At 48.0% G+C, this 13,163-nt stretch overlaps 1 protein-coding gene across 1 annotated transcript in view; it reads left to right on the top strand.

The window, feature by feature from the left end:
• The first annotated feature begins 5,568 nt into the window (after positions 1-5,568).
• Positions 5,569-13,163, top strand: part of LOC147360264 (lipopolysaccharide-binding protein) — a 32,350-nt gene continuing 24,755 nt past the window's right edge. The window contains exons 1-3 of the mRNA XM_086330864.1: positions 5,569-5,727; positions 8,552-8,666; positions 10,159-10,287. Coding sequence (XP_086186990.1) covers positions 5,604-5,727; positions 8,552-8,666; positions 10,159-10,287 — 368 coding nt within the window. The 5' untranslated portion in view covers positions 5,569-5,603. The remainder of the gene's footprint in view (positions 5,728-8,551; positions 8,667-10,158; positions 10,288-13,163) is intronic.

Raw genomic sequence — 13,163 nt, 5'->3', positions numbered from 1 at the left:
AACACCTTTCCCTGCCTTCAGAGGCAAAGTGAGGATCAGAGAAGGCCGTGGTTTTCCCCTGTGTCACACAGACCATCAGGAGTAGGCAGGGATCCAGGCTTCCTAGCTGCCAGCCCATCACATGTTTTGGCTCTGTGTTTCTGCTGCATCCTTCTCCTGGACAGCTCTTGGCTCTCTCCTCTGCAAAACCTCATGTGACCTTCAAGGCCCAAAAGGATGTCAGCTCTCTGCAGAATGTGGCCCCCAGAGACATCCTTGGTGGCAGAGTAAAGTTGCTGTGTCCTCTTCTGTCTTTGACAGGCTACTGTCCCCACATGAGACCTGTGCTGACCTCGGAGAAGAATCCCCAGCTCTCCGCATTTGCTTGAAATACTCAGTGTCCCAACTGTGTCGATCAGGCTCCAGGCAGGAAACAGAATCCAGCTCAGACGGTTCTTAGGATTCGAATGAAGGGGCTATTTATAGAGCTGGGGGACAGGCTGAAAGAAACCCATGAAGGATGGGAAGCCTCCAGGAACTAGCCTCCCTAGGCTTGAAGCAGCAAAGAAAGGAGGTGAGGTGTCCCAGCGCGAGGGGGGATGCTGGAGTCGAGGGGGAGAGGATGTCAGGAATGATGCAGCCATAGCCAGACTGAGATCCAAAGCAAAGAAAGAGCAGGAAGAAGTGCCCTGACCCGCTTTCTTCCTGACCTCTGACCTCTTGCCCTGCTGTCCCATGGCTAAGCCCAACTACAGATAAGGAAACTGAGTCATCCCACCCAAGGTCACTTAGTGGGCGAGCCACAATTCAAACCCAGGCCACCTGGTCCCAGAGTTCATGCCCTTAACCCTTTACTTTTTCTCTTTATGTTCATTCACTCAATTATCTACTATGTGCAGCTCAGTATTCCAGGCACTGTGGTTTCCAAATTCTGAGTTTCCTGATTTCCTTTCGAGACTTCGGTCATCAGAACATAGTAAACACCATTGTGTTAAAAGGGAGAGGGTTTTCTCTTCCGAAGGGCTTGATGGTAGGGGGAGTGACAAGTGGGTTTGGCTTTTGTGGAGGAGGTGGTCAGCCTGGTAGAGGAAAAGTCCAAGGGTTCTGACCAGTGTGGGGCTCATGCTGCTCCGAGGGGCCTCTGCTGGTCCTGGGTCACTGGCAGGGACCTTGAGCTGGGAATCAGCACTGTGAAATGGGGTATTTCCTGCCGTATTGTTACCTAGTCCAAGCTCACTCTGCTTGCCACACAACAGGCCAATGAATCTGAGAGACGAAGTGTTGAGGCAAGGAAGAGGCTTTACATGGGACGCAAATGACCCAGAAGATGGCAGGCTAGTGCCTTAAAATAACCAACTTATTGGGGTTTGAGTGCCAGGTTATTTTATAGATCAGAGAGAAAGAAGTAATGAGGAACTAAAGTCAAAAGGCAGAATAGAAAGAGCGAGGCAGTGGGGAAGCAAAATGAAAGGGTCTTCAGTCTTGTAAAACATCTCCAAGGGAATGGTCAGCCTTTGGAAGGGGTGTGCTAATCTCTTGTAGTCACAGGTGGGCAGGGACAAGTTCAGTTCAGTTGTTCAGTCATTTCCAACTCTTTGTGACCTCATGAACTGCAGCATGCCAAGCTTCCCTGTCCATCACCAATTCCCAGAGCCTGCTCAAACTCCCATTCATCGAGTCGGTGATGCCATCCAACTATCTCATCCTCTGTCATCACCGTCTCCTCCTGCTTTCAATCTTTCCCAGCATCAGGGTCTTTTCCAATGAGTCAGCTCTTCACATCAGGTAGTCAAAATACTGGAGCTTCAGCTTCAGCATCAGTCTTTTCAATGAATATTCAGAGCTGATTTCCTTTAGGATGGACTGGTTGGATCTCCTTGCAGCCCAAGAGACGCTCAAGAGTCTTCAACATTATAGTTCAAAAGCATCAATTCTTTGTTGCTCAGCTTTCTTTTAGTCCAACTCTCATGTCAACACAGGACTACTGGAAAACCCATAGCTTTGACTAGACGGACTTTGGTGGCAAAATAATGTCTCTGCTTCTTAATATGCTGCCTAGGTTGGTCATAGCTTTTCTTCCAAGGAACAAGCATGTTTTAATTTCATGGCTGCAGTCACCATCTGCAGTGATTTTGGAGCCCAAGAAAATAAAGTCGGTCACTGTTTTCATTGTTTCTCCATCTATTTGCCATGAAGTGATGGGACCAGATGCCATGATCTTAGTTTTCTGAATGTTGAGTCTTAAGCCAGCTTTTCCACTCTCCTCTTTCACTTTCATCAAGAGGCTTCTCAGTTCTTCTTTGCTTTCTGCCATAAGAGTGGCATCATCTGCATATCTGAGGTTATGGATATTTCTCCCTGCAATCTTGATTCCAGCTTGTGCTTCATCCAGCCCAGCGTTTCTCATGATGTACTCTGCATGTAAGTTAAATAAGCAGGGTGAAAATATACAGCCTTGACGTACTCCTTTTCCTATTTGGAACCAGTCTCTTGTTCCATGTCCAGTTCTAACTGTTGCTTCCTGACCTGCGTACAGATTTCTCAGGAGGTAGGTCAGGTGGTCTGGTATTCCCATCTCTTGAAGAATTTTCCACAGTTTGTTGTGATCCACACAGTCAAAGGCTTTGGCGTAGTCAATAAAGCAGAAGTAGATGTATTTCTGGAACTCTCTTGCTTTTTCTATGATCCAGTGGATGTTGGCAATTTGATCTCTGGTTCCTCTGCCTTTTCTAAATCTAGCTTGAACATCTGGAAGTTCACAGTGGACTGTTGAGGCCTGGCTTAGAGAATTTTGAGCATTACTTTGCCAGCGTGTGAGATGAGTGCAATTGTGCAGTAGTTTGAACATTCTTTGGCATTGCCTTTCTTTGGCATTGCCCTTCTTTGGGATTGGAATGAAAACTAACCTTTTCCAGTCCTGTGGCCACTGCTGAGTTTTCCAAATTTGCTGGCATATTGAGTGCAGCACTTTAACAGCATCATCTTTTAGGAGTTGAAACAGCTCTGCAGGAATTCCATCACTTCAACTAGCTTTGTTTGTAGTGATGCTTCCTAAGGCCCACCTGACTTTGGACTCCAGGATATCTGGCTCTAGATGAGTGGTCACACCATCGTGGTTATCTGGGTTCTGAAGATCTTTTTTGTGTAATTCTAACAAAGGCACCTTAATTTACGTTCAAACAGAGGGGCAGGGTCCTCCAGGCAAGCTGGTAAGTATGATTATAATAACAAGAGCAATGAAAAGCAAGTCAAGGAAACAGTGTCCAACATAGAGTCAGAATTGGCTTCCTCCCTGCAACAATATGAATGAACAAAGACTACCTGTCATCTAGCAGCCATCAGACCGCAGTCACTCCTGAAGGTGAGCCCCAAGGAAACTCTGGATGTGAAAACACAGGATACTGGTCCCAGAGAGCTGAGGTGCATGTCAAATAAATGATTTCAGTGAGTCCAGACTCTTGTATCTTCCCATACATAGAAAAGAGCTAAATTCCTTAACTTGGGGTATCTGGTTTTCTTTAACAATAACCTTTTGATGTTCAGACTACCTGCCCTTTATTGCACAACTTCTGTATAACCTGGGTCCCTACCTCGCCTGCTTGGAGCAGTTCTCTCAGGGTTCCTTGAGATGCTTGAGGTCCAGGCTTGAAGTCCTAAAAATTCACATCAAATAAAACATAACTCTCAACTTTCAGGCTGTGAATATTTTTGAAGTCCACAACATCTGTGGGGGTAGAGGCCAGGCCTGGGGCCCTGGGGCAGGCTGTCAGGGTGGGGGAAGGTCTAAGGTCCAAAGCTCACTACTACAGGAACTCCCGCCCCTGCAAACAGCCCCCAATCTGGATATTCTGAGACTGATGCCAAAGGAAGGGCAATTTCTGTGTCCCCATGAGGTCCTCACTCTTTAGACTGTCTCCCCTCCCCACCATCTCCAAGCTGAAAAAGCCCTGGGAGTCACCTGCTTTATCCCCTTCATTTTACAAGGGAAACAGATGCACTCTAGGAGACAAGGTGTGCTGAGGGATCCACGGCCAGGTGGGGCAAGGTGGGAACCCTGGTTTACGGGTTCCCAGCCCAGAGCCCCCCACTCTGCCCTGGCAGGCTGAGTCCAAGGAGCAGAGGCCCCCAGGCACACTGCCACCAGGCCTTTGTCCTTGCTCTTTGCTGGCCTGGTATGGCTTTTCCTAAAGGCCACTCCTCCTCATCCTTAGGGTCCCTGCTCAGCACATCACCTCAGAGAAGGCTTCTCTAACCATAGTTCTGCAATGGCTCCCACAAAGCCAGGTTCAAATCCCTGATGGGTGATGATGGCTTAATCACTTCACCCCTCTGAGCCTGTTTCTTCAGCTCAAAAGGAGATTAAAATCCCATAAAGGGCTGGTGCAGGCTGAGAGGCGGCAATGTAGCATATGCAGCATGGTGCCCCCCATGTAGTAGGTGCTCAATAAATGCTGGTTTCCTGCCAGTTCTCACCCAATGCTCGAAGAAACACAGGACGCAAAAGGTTGAGCACTGCCCTCAGGACCACTTAGGTTACTTTCAGGGGTTGGGGTGAGGCCAGTGCAGTCCGAAATCCTCAGCCTGATAGATACAAACAACAGGGCACAGAGAAGCCCAGCATGGGCCTCCCTGTACTTAGTGTGGAAGTTCAGATCCCAAGCCCAATTCCAGTGTCTTTTATGACCCTGCCACGGTCAGGGTGTTGAGGCACTCCAAAGACCCATCCAATTTCAAGGAGCGGGCACAATTTCAATTTCAAGGAGACCTCAGCTTTTGATGGAAAGAGTATCAAAGAATTTGTGGACTTATTTTTGTGCTAAGTTGCTTTGGTAGTGTCCAACTGTTTGTGACCCCCATGGACTACAACCCGCCAAGCTCCTCGTCCACGGGATTTTCCAGACAAGAATACTGGAGTGGGCTGCCATTTCCTCCTCCAGAAGGACTTATTTTTAAAAGACCACAATTACAGAAAAGCAGAGAGTGGCTAGTGCTTCCCAGATGGCACTAGTGGTAAAGAACCCACCTGCCAATCCAGGAGACAGGAGATTCTCGTTCGATCCCTGGGGTGGGAAGATCCCCTGGAGGAGGGCAGGCAGGAGTTCAGGGATTGGCCAAGTTGCCTTCCAACAACTTTTACCATCAGCGGGGTTTGAGAAAACCTGTTTCCCAATAGGAGGCAGGGAGGGTGGGATGGGGCGGGGAAATTTTTTTACAGAAACAGAATTGAGTATAACTCAACTGGCTTTGATTCCCAGTTCTGCCACCTGCCAGGGTGTGTGAGCTTGAGCCGGTGACATGGCCTCTCGAAGCCTCAGCTTCCTTGTCTATAAAACCCAGGCCTTCCTGGAAATGAACGTGGGGCCTTTTTGTGGGAAGGGTGGACGGAGTGTCATCTGGACCCAGGCCAACCCACCCTCTCTCCCAGGCAGTGCCAACTGGGCTTTTAAATGACCCGTGACCCCAACAGTGTTGCAAGCAGGTTCCAGTCACTTGGCCTCCCCTTCCTGGTCCCAGGAACCCGCCCCACTCAGGAGCCGCCCCAGCCCTCAGGCCTTGGCTATTTAAGGGAGCTGGGCCCAGTCGGAGGCTGCGACAGATCCAGCCCAGCCCCCTGGGAATCCAGGATGGTGACCTCGACGGGCACCCTGCCCTCCCTCCTGCTGGGAACCCTGCTCACGTTCACCTCCGGGGCCCTGGGGGCCAATCCCGGCCTTGTCGTCAGGATCACCGACCAGGGCTTGGAGTACGGTAGGGAGCCGCGGCTGTCAGCTGGATTGGCTGACCTGCTTGGCCCCAGGCTGCTCTGGGGACAGCTGGGGACACAGAGGGGACTCTCTCCCTCAGGGTGGTGCAGGCTTCCCGGTCAGGCAGCCCTGGCTCGGGGTCTGGCCTTGTCACCCAAACATTGGACCACGTGGGCATGTTGCTTGTCTAGCCAAACAGAGATAAAGATTTGGGGGCGAATGTTTGGTTCGGGAGATGATTCCAGGAAACGCTGTAGCAGGATTGTCACATGAGATGGGGACAGAGGACAGCCAGGAGAGGCATGTCAGTGAGCCAGCTATTGCCCCTGTGATGGGAACAGTTTTGCTGGAAAATTCTTGCTCAAGTTCTAAAACACACGCCTTAGAACTAGAGGTTAGAATGGTGGTGACCACCCAGAAGGGGCACAGAGAGCCTGCAGGGGTGCTGAGAATGCCCTGTGTTTTGCTCAGGGTGTTGGCTACATGGGTGCATAAACATGTAAGAATTACCTCCCAGTAGGTTCCCTGGTGACTCAGATGGTAAAGAATCTGCCTGCAATGCAGGAGACCCCGAATGATCCCTGGGTTGGGAAGATTCCCTGGAGAAGGGCATGGCAACCCACTCCAGTATTCTTGCCTGGAAAATTCCATGAACAGAGGAGCCTGGTGGGCTACAGTCCATGGGGTCACAAAGAGTCAGACAGGACTGAGTGACTAACACTTTTAATAAGACAAGTGCCTTTTAGGTTGTATTTCTACAGATGTTATATTTCAATTTTAAAGAATGAGCAAAAGTAAAACTGTATTTTATTTTTTATTGATGTATAGTTGATTTACAGTAATGTATTAGTTTCAGGTATACAGCAAAATGATTCGGTTCTTTGCAGATTATATTCCATTATAGATTATTACAAGACATTAAATATAATTCCCTGTGCTATACAGTAAATCCTTTTTGCTTATTTATTTTATATATAGTTCATATCTGCTAATCACATACTCCTAATTTGTCCCACCATCCACATTCCATAATCATGTCTGTTTTCGATGTCTGTGAGCTTGTTTCTGTTTTGTATAATAATTCATTTGTAATTTTTTTTAAGATGCTAAAACAAAGCCTCAGAAATCATCTGTCCAAAGGGCAAGGGATTGGTGGTATTTATATAACCCTCTCCACAGTACTTGATGGAGAGCTGCTCCTCACATATATGGAGCCTCAATTGCCTTATCAGTTCAAATGGGATAATAACATTCCCTCAGGAAGAGTTGTTGGGAGCCCAGATTGGCTGGAGACAGACAGAAGGCAATCAAGGAAGCCTTCTTGGAGGAGGTGAGGTAGAAATGATACGTGAGAGTTAGCCAGGGACAAGGGATAGCGTTTTGGGTGAGTACCAGTTCCTGTGTGTGCGGGAGGGAGAGCTGCAAAGTGGTAAGAGGCAGAGTGGGGGAGCTCAGTGGTCATCTGTGTACACACATCCACTCCAAAGGTGTGGTACAATCCAGGGTCTCTCATACCTGCAAATAAACAGAAAGTCCTAGTGTGAATACTGTTTATATTGAAACTCTAGATCAGGCAAAATTTGCCTCTTGTTCCTTTCCGCTGTGTAAGTGTAACCAGTCCTCCAGAGCTGGACATTTTGGTTCCTTTCCATATTTTTAAACAAGATCCACCCTGCTTTGACCTCCTGGGTGTTTACTGAGTGCTTCGTGTGTGCCGGGCACCATGCAAGAGTGCTTTTTATCCTGCCAGACTCCTTTTGGCTTTGCAAAGATCTCTCTCTCTCTCTTTTTTTAAACGTTTTTCTTTTCTTAGATTTTTTTTTTTTTGGTTTAACAATTTTATTTATTCATTTATTTAGGCTTTGCTGAGTCTTCACTGCTGTGCGGGCTTTCTCTCGTTCTGGCAAGCGGGGCCTACTCTCTCGTTGTGGCACATGGGCTTCTGACTGTGGTGGCTTCTCTCGTGGACCATAGGCTCTAAAGTGCACGGGCTCGGTAGTTGTTGCACATGGGACCCTCGGCAGGTGGAATCTTCCCAGACTAGGGATTGAACCCATGTCCCCTGCATTGGCAGGAGGACTTAACCACTGGACCACCACGGCAGTCCTGCAGTGATCTCTTTTAATCCTCATGCCACCCCAGTGAGCAAAGTATTGCTGTCATTGCTTTTGGACAGACAGAGAATGCCAAGGTTGAGGACTTGCTCAAGGTCACCCAGCTAGAAAGACACAAATGCCAGGATCCTAGCCCTAAAATCCTTGCAGTCTGTTCTACACAGGCAGACAATGTGAAGGAAAGGAAAGAGGCCCAGCCACCAAGCACACAGCACTCCTCTCTCGTGGAGCTGCTGACAAAGACAGACCTGTTTTCTCATTCATAAAATGGGCATGAACATAACCACCCCACCTGCAATGCCGAGATGCTCCTGAATATCTCTCCTGCCACTTGGTGCTCTTGGGCATGCGTGTGTGTTCAGTCACTTCAGCCGTGTCCAACTCTTGCAACCCCGTGGATTGCAGCCTGCCAGGCTCGTCCATCCATGGGGATTCTCCAGGCAAGAATCCTGAAGTGGGTTGTCCTCCTCCAGGGGATCTTCCTGACCCAGGGATCAAACCTATGGCTCCTGCCACTCCTGCATTGCAGGCAGATTGCTTACCCATGGAGTTCCCCTCTAGTCCCCTGCTCTAGAGGGGCTCAATAACCTGCAACCATAATAATGCTAAACAGAAAGTTGACCTCTTTCCCCAGGACAGGTAGGAGCCACTGAAGGGTTTAGAGGGAGGGAGGCAGGCCAATCAAGCTGACTCCCAGCCTTTTTGTGTCCTCAGTGGCCCAAGAGGAGCTGTTGGCTCTGCAGAGTAAGCTGCACAGAGTCACACTGCCCAACTTCGACGGGGACGTCAGGATCAAACATTTTGGCAGTGTGGACTATAGATTCCACAGGTGAGGCTCCGAGGTGGCTGAGCAGGGCCTGTGGGTGGTGTCCAGACAGGAAGGGAGAGAGAGCCCCAGGATGGCTTAAGACCTCTCTGGGGCAGGCAGTGGTGGGATGGCTCCTCAAAGAGTTCAGAGGGAAGTTCTGGAAGGAACTTGGGCCCTTCATTTGCTCATACAACAAATATTAATGAAGAGCCACTAGCTATGTGACCTGAGCCTTTGTTTCCTTATCTGTAAAATGGGGATAACTTTCTGCCTCTTTGGAGTGATAATCCAGGCTCTGGCCTGACACTGGATATAGTCTGGAAGGGAAGATAGACCTTAAGTTTTTTTTGTAAATAAACCTTTAAATTTAGATATAGTAACCCAACTCTTGAAGCTGAGGTTGGCACATCTGGAGGAGTCAAGGAAGGCTTCCTGAAGGGAGTGGCATTTCACCTGAGTCTTCAAAGGATATTTAGACCAGAGCAGCTGATGCTTTAAAAAGAAAGGCATCAGGCTTTCCAGGTATCTCAGTGGTAAAGAGTCCACCTGCAAAGCAAGAGACACGGGTTCAATCTCTGATCCTGGAAGATCTCACATGCCTCGGAGCAACAAAACCTGCGTGCCATAACTGTTGAGGCTGTGCTCTAGAGCCCGGGAGCCGCAACTACTGAGCTCGTGTGCTGCAACTGCTGAAGTCCGAGAGCGCTAGAGCCTGTGCTCTGCAACAAGAGAAGCCGCTGTGATGAGAAGCCCTCGCACCGCAACTAGGAAGTAACTCACCCTCACCGCAACCAGAGAAAAATTGTATGCAGCAGTGAAGACCCAACCCAGCCAAAAATAAATAAATAAATATCTTCTAAAAAGACATCAGTCACTTTTTGAAGGCTTGACAACGGAGCAGGGACAACTGAGCCCATGACTCATCACACCCCTCTCTGCTCACCACCGATGGCTTCTTCCAGTCCTTCTTTTATTCAGTCCGTCACTAAACATCTATCAAGCACCCACTGTGCACCAGGCAAAGAAAAGGGAACTTGACCATTCCTTTCCCACCGACAGCCCGAGGATGCGTATGGTCTGGGTTTGCTTCTCCCAGGCCTTTCGTGTCTCTTCTTGAGCCTTCCCTCAGCCTTCTCTGAATGAGGTCCCCCCCTGCATGTGGAGAGGAAAGCAATAATGGGCTGCATCTCGCACCTTACTTGGAGTCCCAGCCAGGGTCGTGAGATCTGTGGGCTCTGATCCTGACTGTGTGACTCTGGGCAAATGCATGCCTTCCAAGAAATTCTCTTTCCCCCTGTGTGAAAAGGGAACCTGAACAGTTTTGACCCCCTCTGTGAGACCAAGTGATGCAGTGCATGCAAAGTACTTGGCAAGGCTGCATGGTTAGCTCAGGGCACACAGCAGGTAAGTAGGAGTTGGGTACCAGGTCCCAGGGTGAGAGCAAGACCCCTGCAGAGACTAGACCTGCCTCTGCCTCCACGCTGATGCCTCTTCTGTGGGTCTCTCTCCCCAGCCTGAACATTCAGAGCTGTAAGCTGCTCGGCTCCGCTCTGAAGCTCCTCCCCAATCAGGGCCTGCATTTCTCTATCTCCGACTCCTTCATCCAGGTCACGGGCGACTGGAAGGTGCGCAAGAGGATACTGTAAGTTGGCTGTGCTCCCAGGCCCTCGGAACCTTGACCTTGGCTTTCATTCCATCTTTCTTGGGTCCAGGGTGTTCCTAGCTTTCCCCACAGCAGACCCCCAAGGCAAGAATTCAAGTGCAAGTACTTTATCTGGTGAGTGATTCAGGGAAACATCCAAGGACTGTACAGAAGTGAGGTGGGGAAGAAAGGAGTCGGCTTGGCAGCCACTGGAGCTCAACCCTCCCAGGGACAACCGTCTTGGGGACATTGTAGGCAGAGCGCACCTCTGAGTTACCCCAGTCTCCTGTTTGCCGTTGGTCAAGGGTGGGATGACCTCTTCAGCATTTTGAACTGTTCTCTGACTTCTGAGGTCGTTGGATGGAAGGTGGGTTAGTCTCCTCAGGCTGCCATAATGGAATGTCACAGACTGGGCCAGAGCAGGGGTGGTTAAACAATGGGAATTTTTTTTTTTCTCACACTTCTGGAGGCTAGGAGTTCAAGATCAAGATGTGGGCAGATTGAGTTTGCTCTGAGGCTTCTCTCCTGGGCTTGCAGATGGCTGCTGTCACCATGTCCTCACATGGCCATCCCTCTGTGAGCCTGCACCCCTGGTGGTTCTCTGTGTGTCCAGATCTCCTCTTCTTAGGAGGACAGACTGGACTCTAGGCCACCCTAATGGCCTCATTTTAACTGGATCACTTCTTTAAAGGCTCTATCTCAAATACGGTCAAATTCCGGGAACTAAGTGGCCTTTAACATACAAATTCAGGGGACACAATTCAACCCGTAACAGGAGGGCAAATACGGGTGACCTGGCCATGCTGACACTGTAGACCTGCTCTGTCCAATATAGTAGCCTTTGCCCCCACGTCCTTACTGAGTACATGAAAAGTGGCCGGAACAGATGGAGATCAATTGTAAGTGTAAAACACTAGATTTGAAGACTTAGTACAAAAAAGAACATAAGAAATCGCATTAATAATGTGTATGTTGATCACATTTTGAAATGATAATCATATACTATTCAAATTATTCTCACTCCTTTAATTTTGCTTTTTTTAAATGTGGCTACTAGAAAATTTTAAATTTACCCATGTAGTTCACATTGTATTTCTGTTGGACAACACTGCTTTAGAAAGATGCTCAATATGTAGATCAGTATATTGGGCTTCCTTGGTTGCTCAAATGGTAATGAATCTGCCTGCAAGGTGGGAGATCTGGGTTCGATCCCTCAGTCAGGAAGATCCCCTGGAGAAGGAAATGGCAACCCACTCCAGTATTCTTGCCTGGAGAATCTCAATGGCAGAGGAGCCTGATGGGCTACAGTCCATGGGGTCATGAAGGGTCAGACACGACTGAGCAACTAACACTTTCATATAGGTCATCAATTGTTGTTGTTCAGTAGTTAAGTCCTGTCCAACTCTTTGTGACCCCATGGACTACAGCATGCCAGGCTCCTCTGTCCTCCACTTCTCTTGGAGTTTGCTCAGATTTGTGCCCATTGAGTCAGTGATACTATCTAACCACTTTTTTCTCTATCAACCCTTTCTCCTTTTGCCTTAAATTTTTACCAGGGTCAGAGTCTTTTCCAGTGAGTCAGCTCTTCACATCAGGTAGCCAAAGTATTAGAGTTTCAGCTTCAGCAACAGTCCTTCCAATGAATATTCAAGGTTGATTTCCTTTAGGATTGACTGATTGGATCTCCTTGCAGTCCAAGGAACTCTCAAGAGTCTTCTCCAACACCACAGTTCAAAAGCATCAGTTTTTTGGCGCTCAGCCTTCCTTCTTCATGATCCAACTCACATCCAAACCTGACTACTGAAAAGCCATAGCTTTGACTACATGAACCTTTGTCAGCAGTCATTAATATTTGCATATTAATTCAATTTCCTTGACAGGAATCAGGCCATACTCTTCAAGATCTCTTCATATGACCATATGAATATCTAGCTCATTCTTTTTTTAAACTTCTTTTAATGTAATATTTTTACCGAGGTGAAATTCACATGACATTTCAAAGTACCCAATTCAGTGGCATCTATTACATTTACAGTGTTGTGCGACCGCCACCTCTGCCTAATTCCACAATATTTCCATCTCCCCAAAAGATGCTCCATACCCATTAAGCACTCACTCCCCATTTGCCCCTCCCCCAACCCTGGGCCACTGCCAGTCAGCCTCTGTCTCTATAGATTTGCCGATCTGGGACCTTTCATATACATGACATCATACAGCACACGTATTTTTCTGGCTTTTGTCATGCAGCATAATATTTTTTAAAAATATTGGTTAATTAATTTGGCTGCACCAGGTCTCAGTTATGGTACACAGTATCTTCAGCCACGTCATGTAGTAAACTCTACTCCCTGACCAGGGATCAAACCCACACCCCCTACATTAGGAGTGCAGAGTCTGAGCCGCTGAACCACCAGGGAAGTCCCTTATGCAGCATAATATTTTTGAGGTTCATCCACACTACAGCACATATCGGTGCTTTATTCCTTTGTATGAATGAGTAATATTTCACTGTATAACTGGACCACATTTGACCTCATTCTTTGTAAAGGCTTCATCACATAGATGCCCACGACTTATTGAACCTGTTCTGACTAGTTGACATTTAAGCTTAATTCCTCATTTCTTGCTATTCCGCATGATGCTTCAGTGAACTTCCCCACACAAATATCTTGACAGGATAAGCCACAGACTAAAGACTTAGAAGTAAAATTACTGAACCAAAGCTATGTAGTTACAATCAGGATCAGTTCAGCTCATTTCAGTCACTCAGTCGTGTCTGACTCTTTGCAACCCCATGGACTGAAGCACACCAGGCTTCCCTGTCCATCACCAACTCCTGGAGCCTGCTCAAACTCATGTCCATCGAGTCGGTGATG

Source organism: Bos grunniens, chromosome 13, assembly GCF_055505025.1.
Source record: "Bos grunniens cultivar Pamir isolate PY7600 chromosome 13, Bosgru_T2T1.0, whole genome shotgun sequence".
Lineage (NCBI taxonomy): Eukaryota > Metazoa > Chordata > Mammalia > Artiodactyla > Bovidae > Bos > Bos grunniens.
The sequence above is the reverse complement of the archived record's forward strand: the minus strand, read 5'-3'. Positions and strand labels throughout refer to the sequence as shown.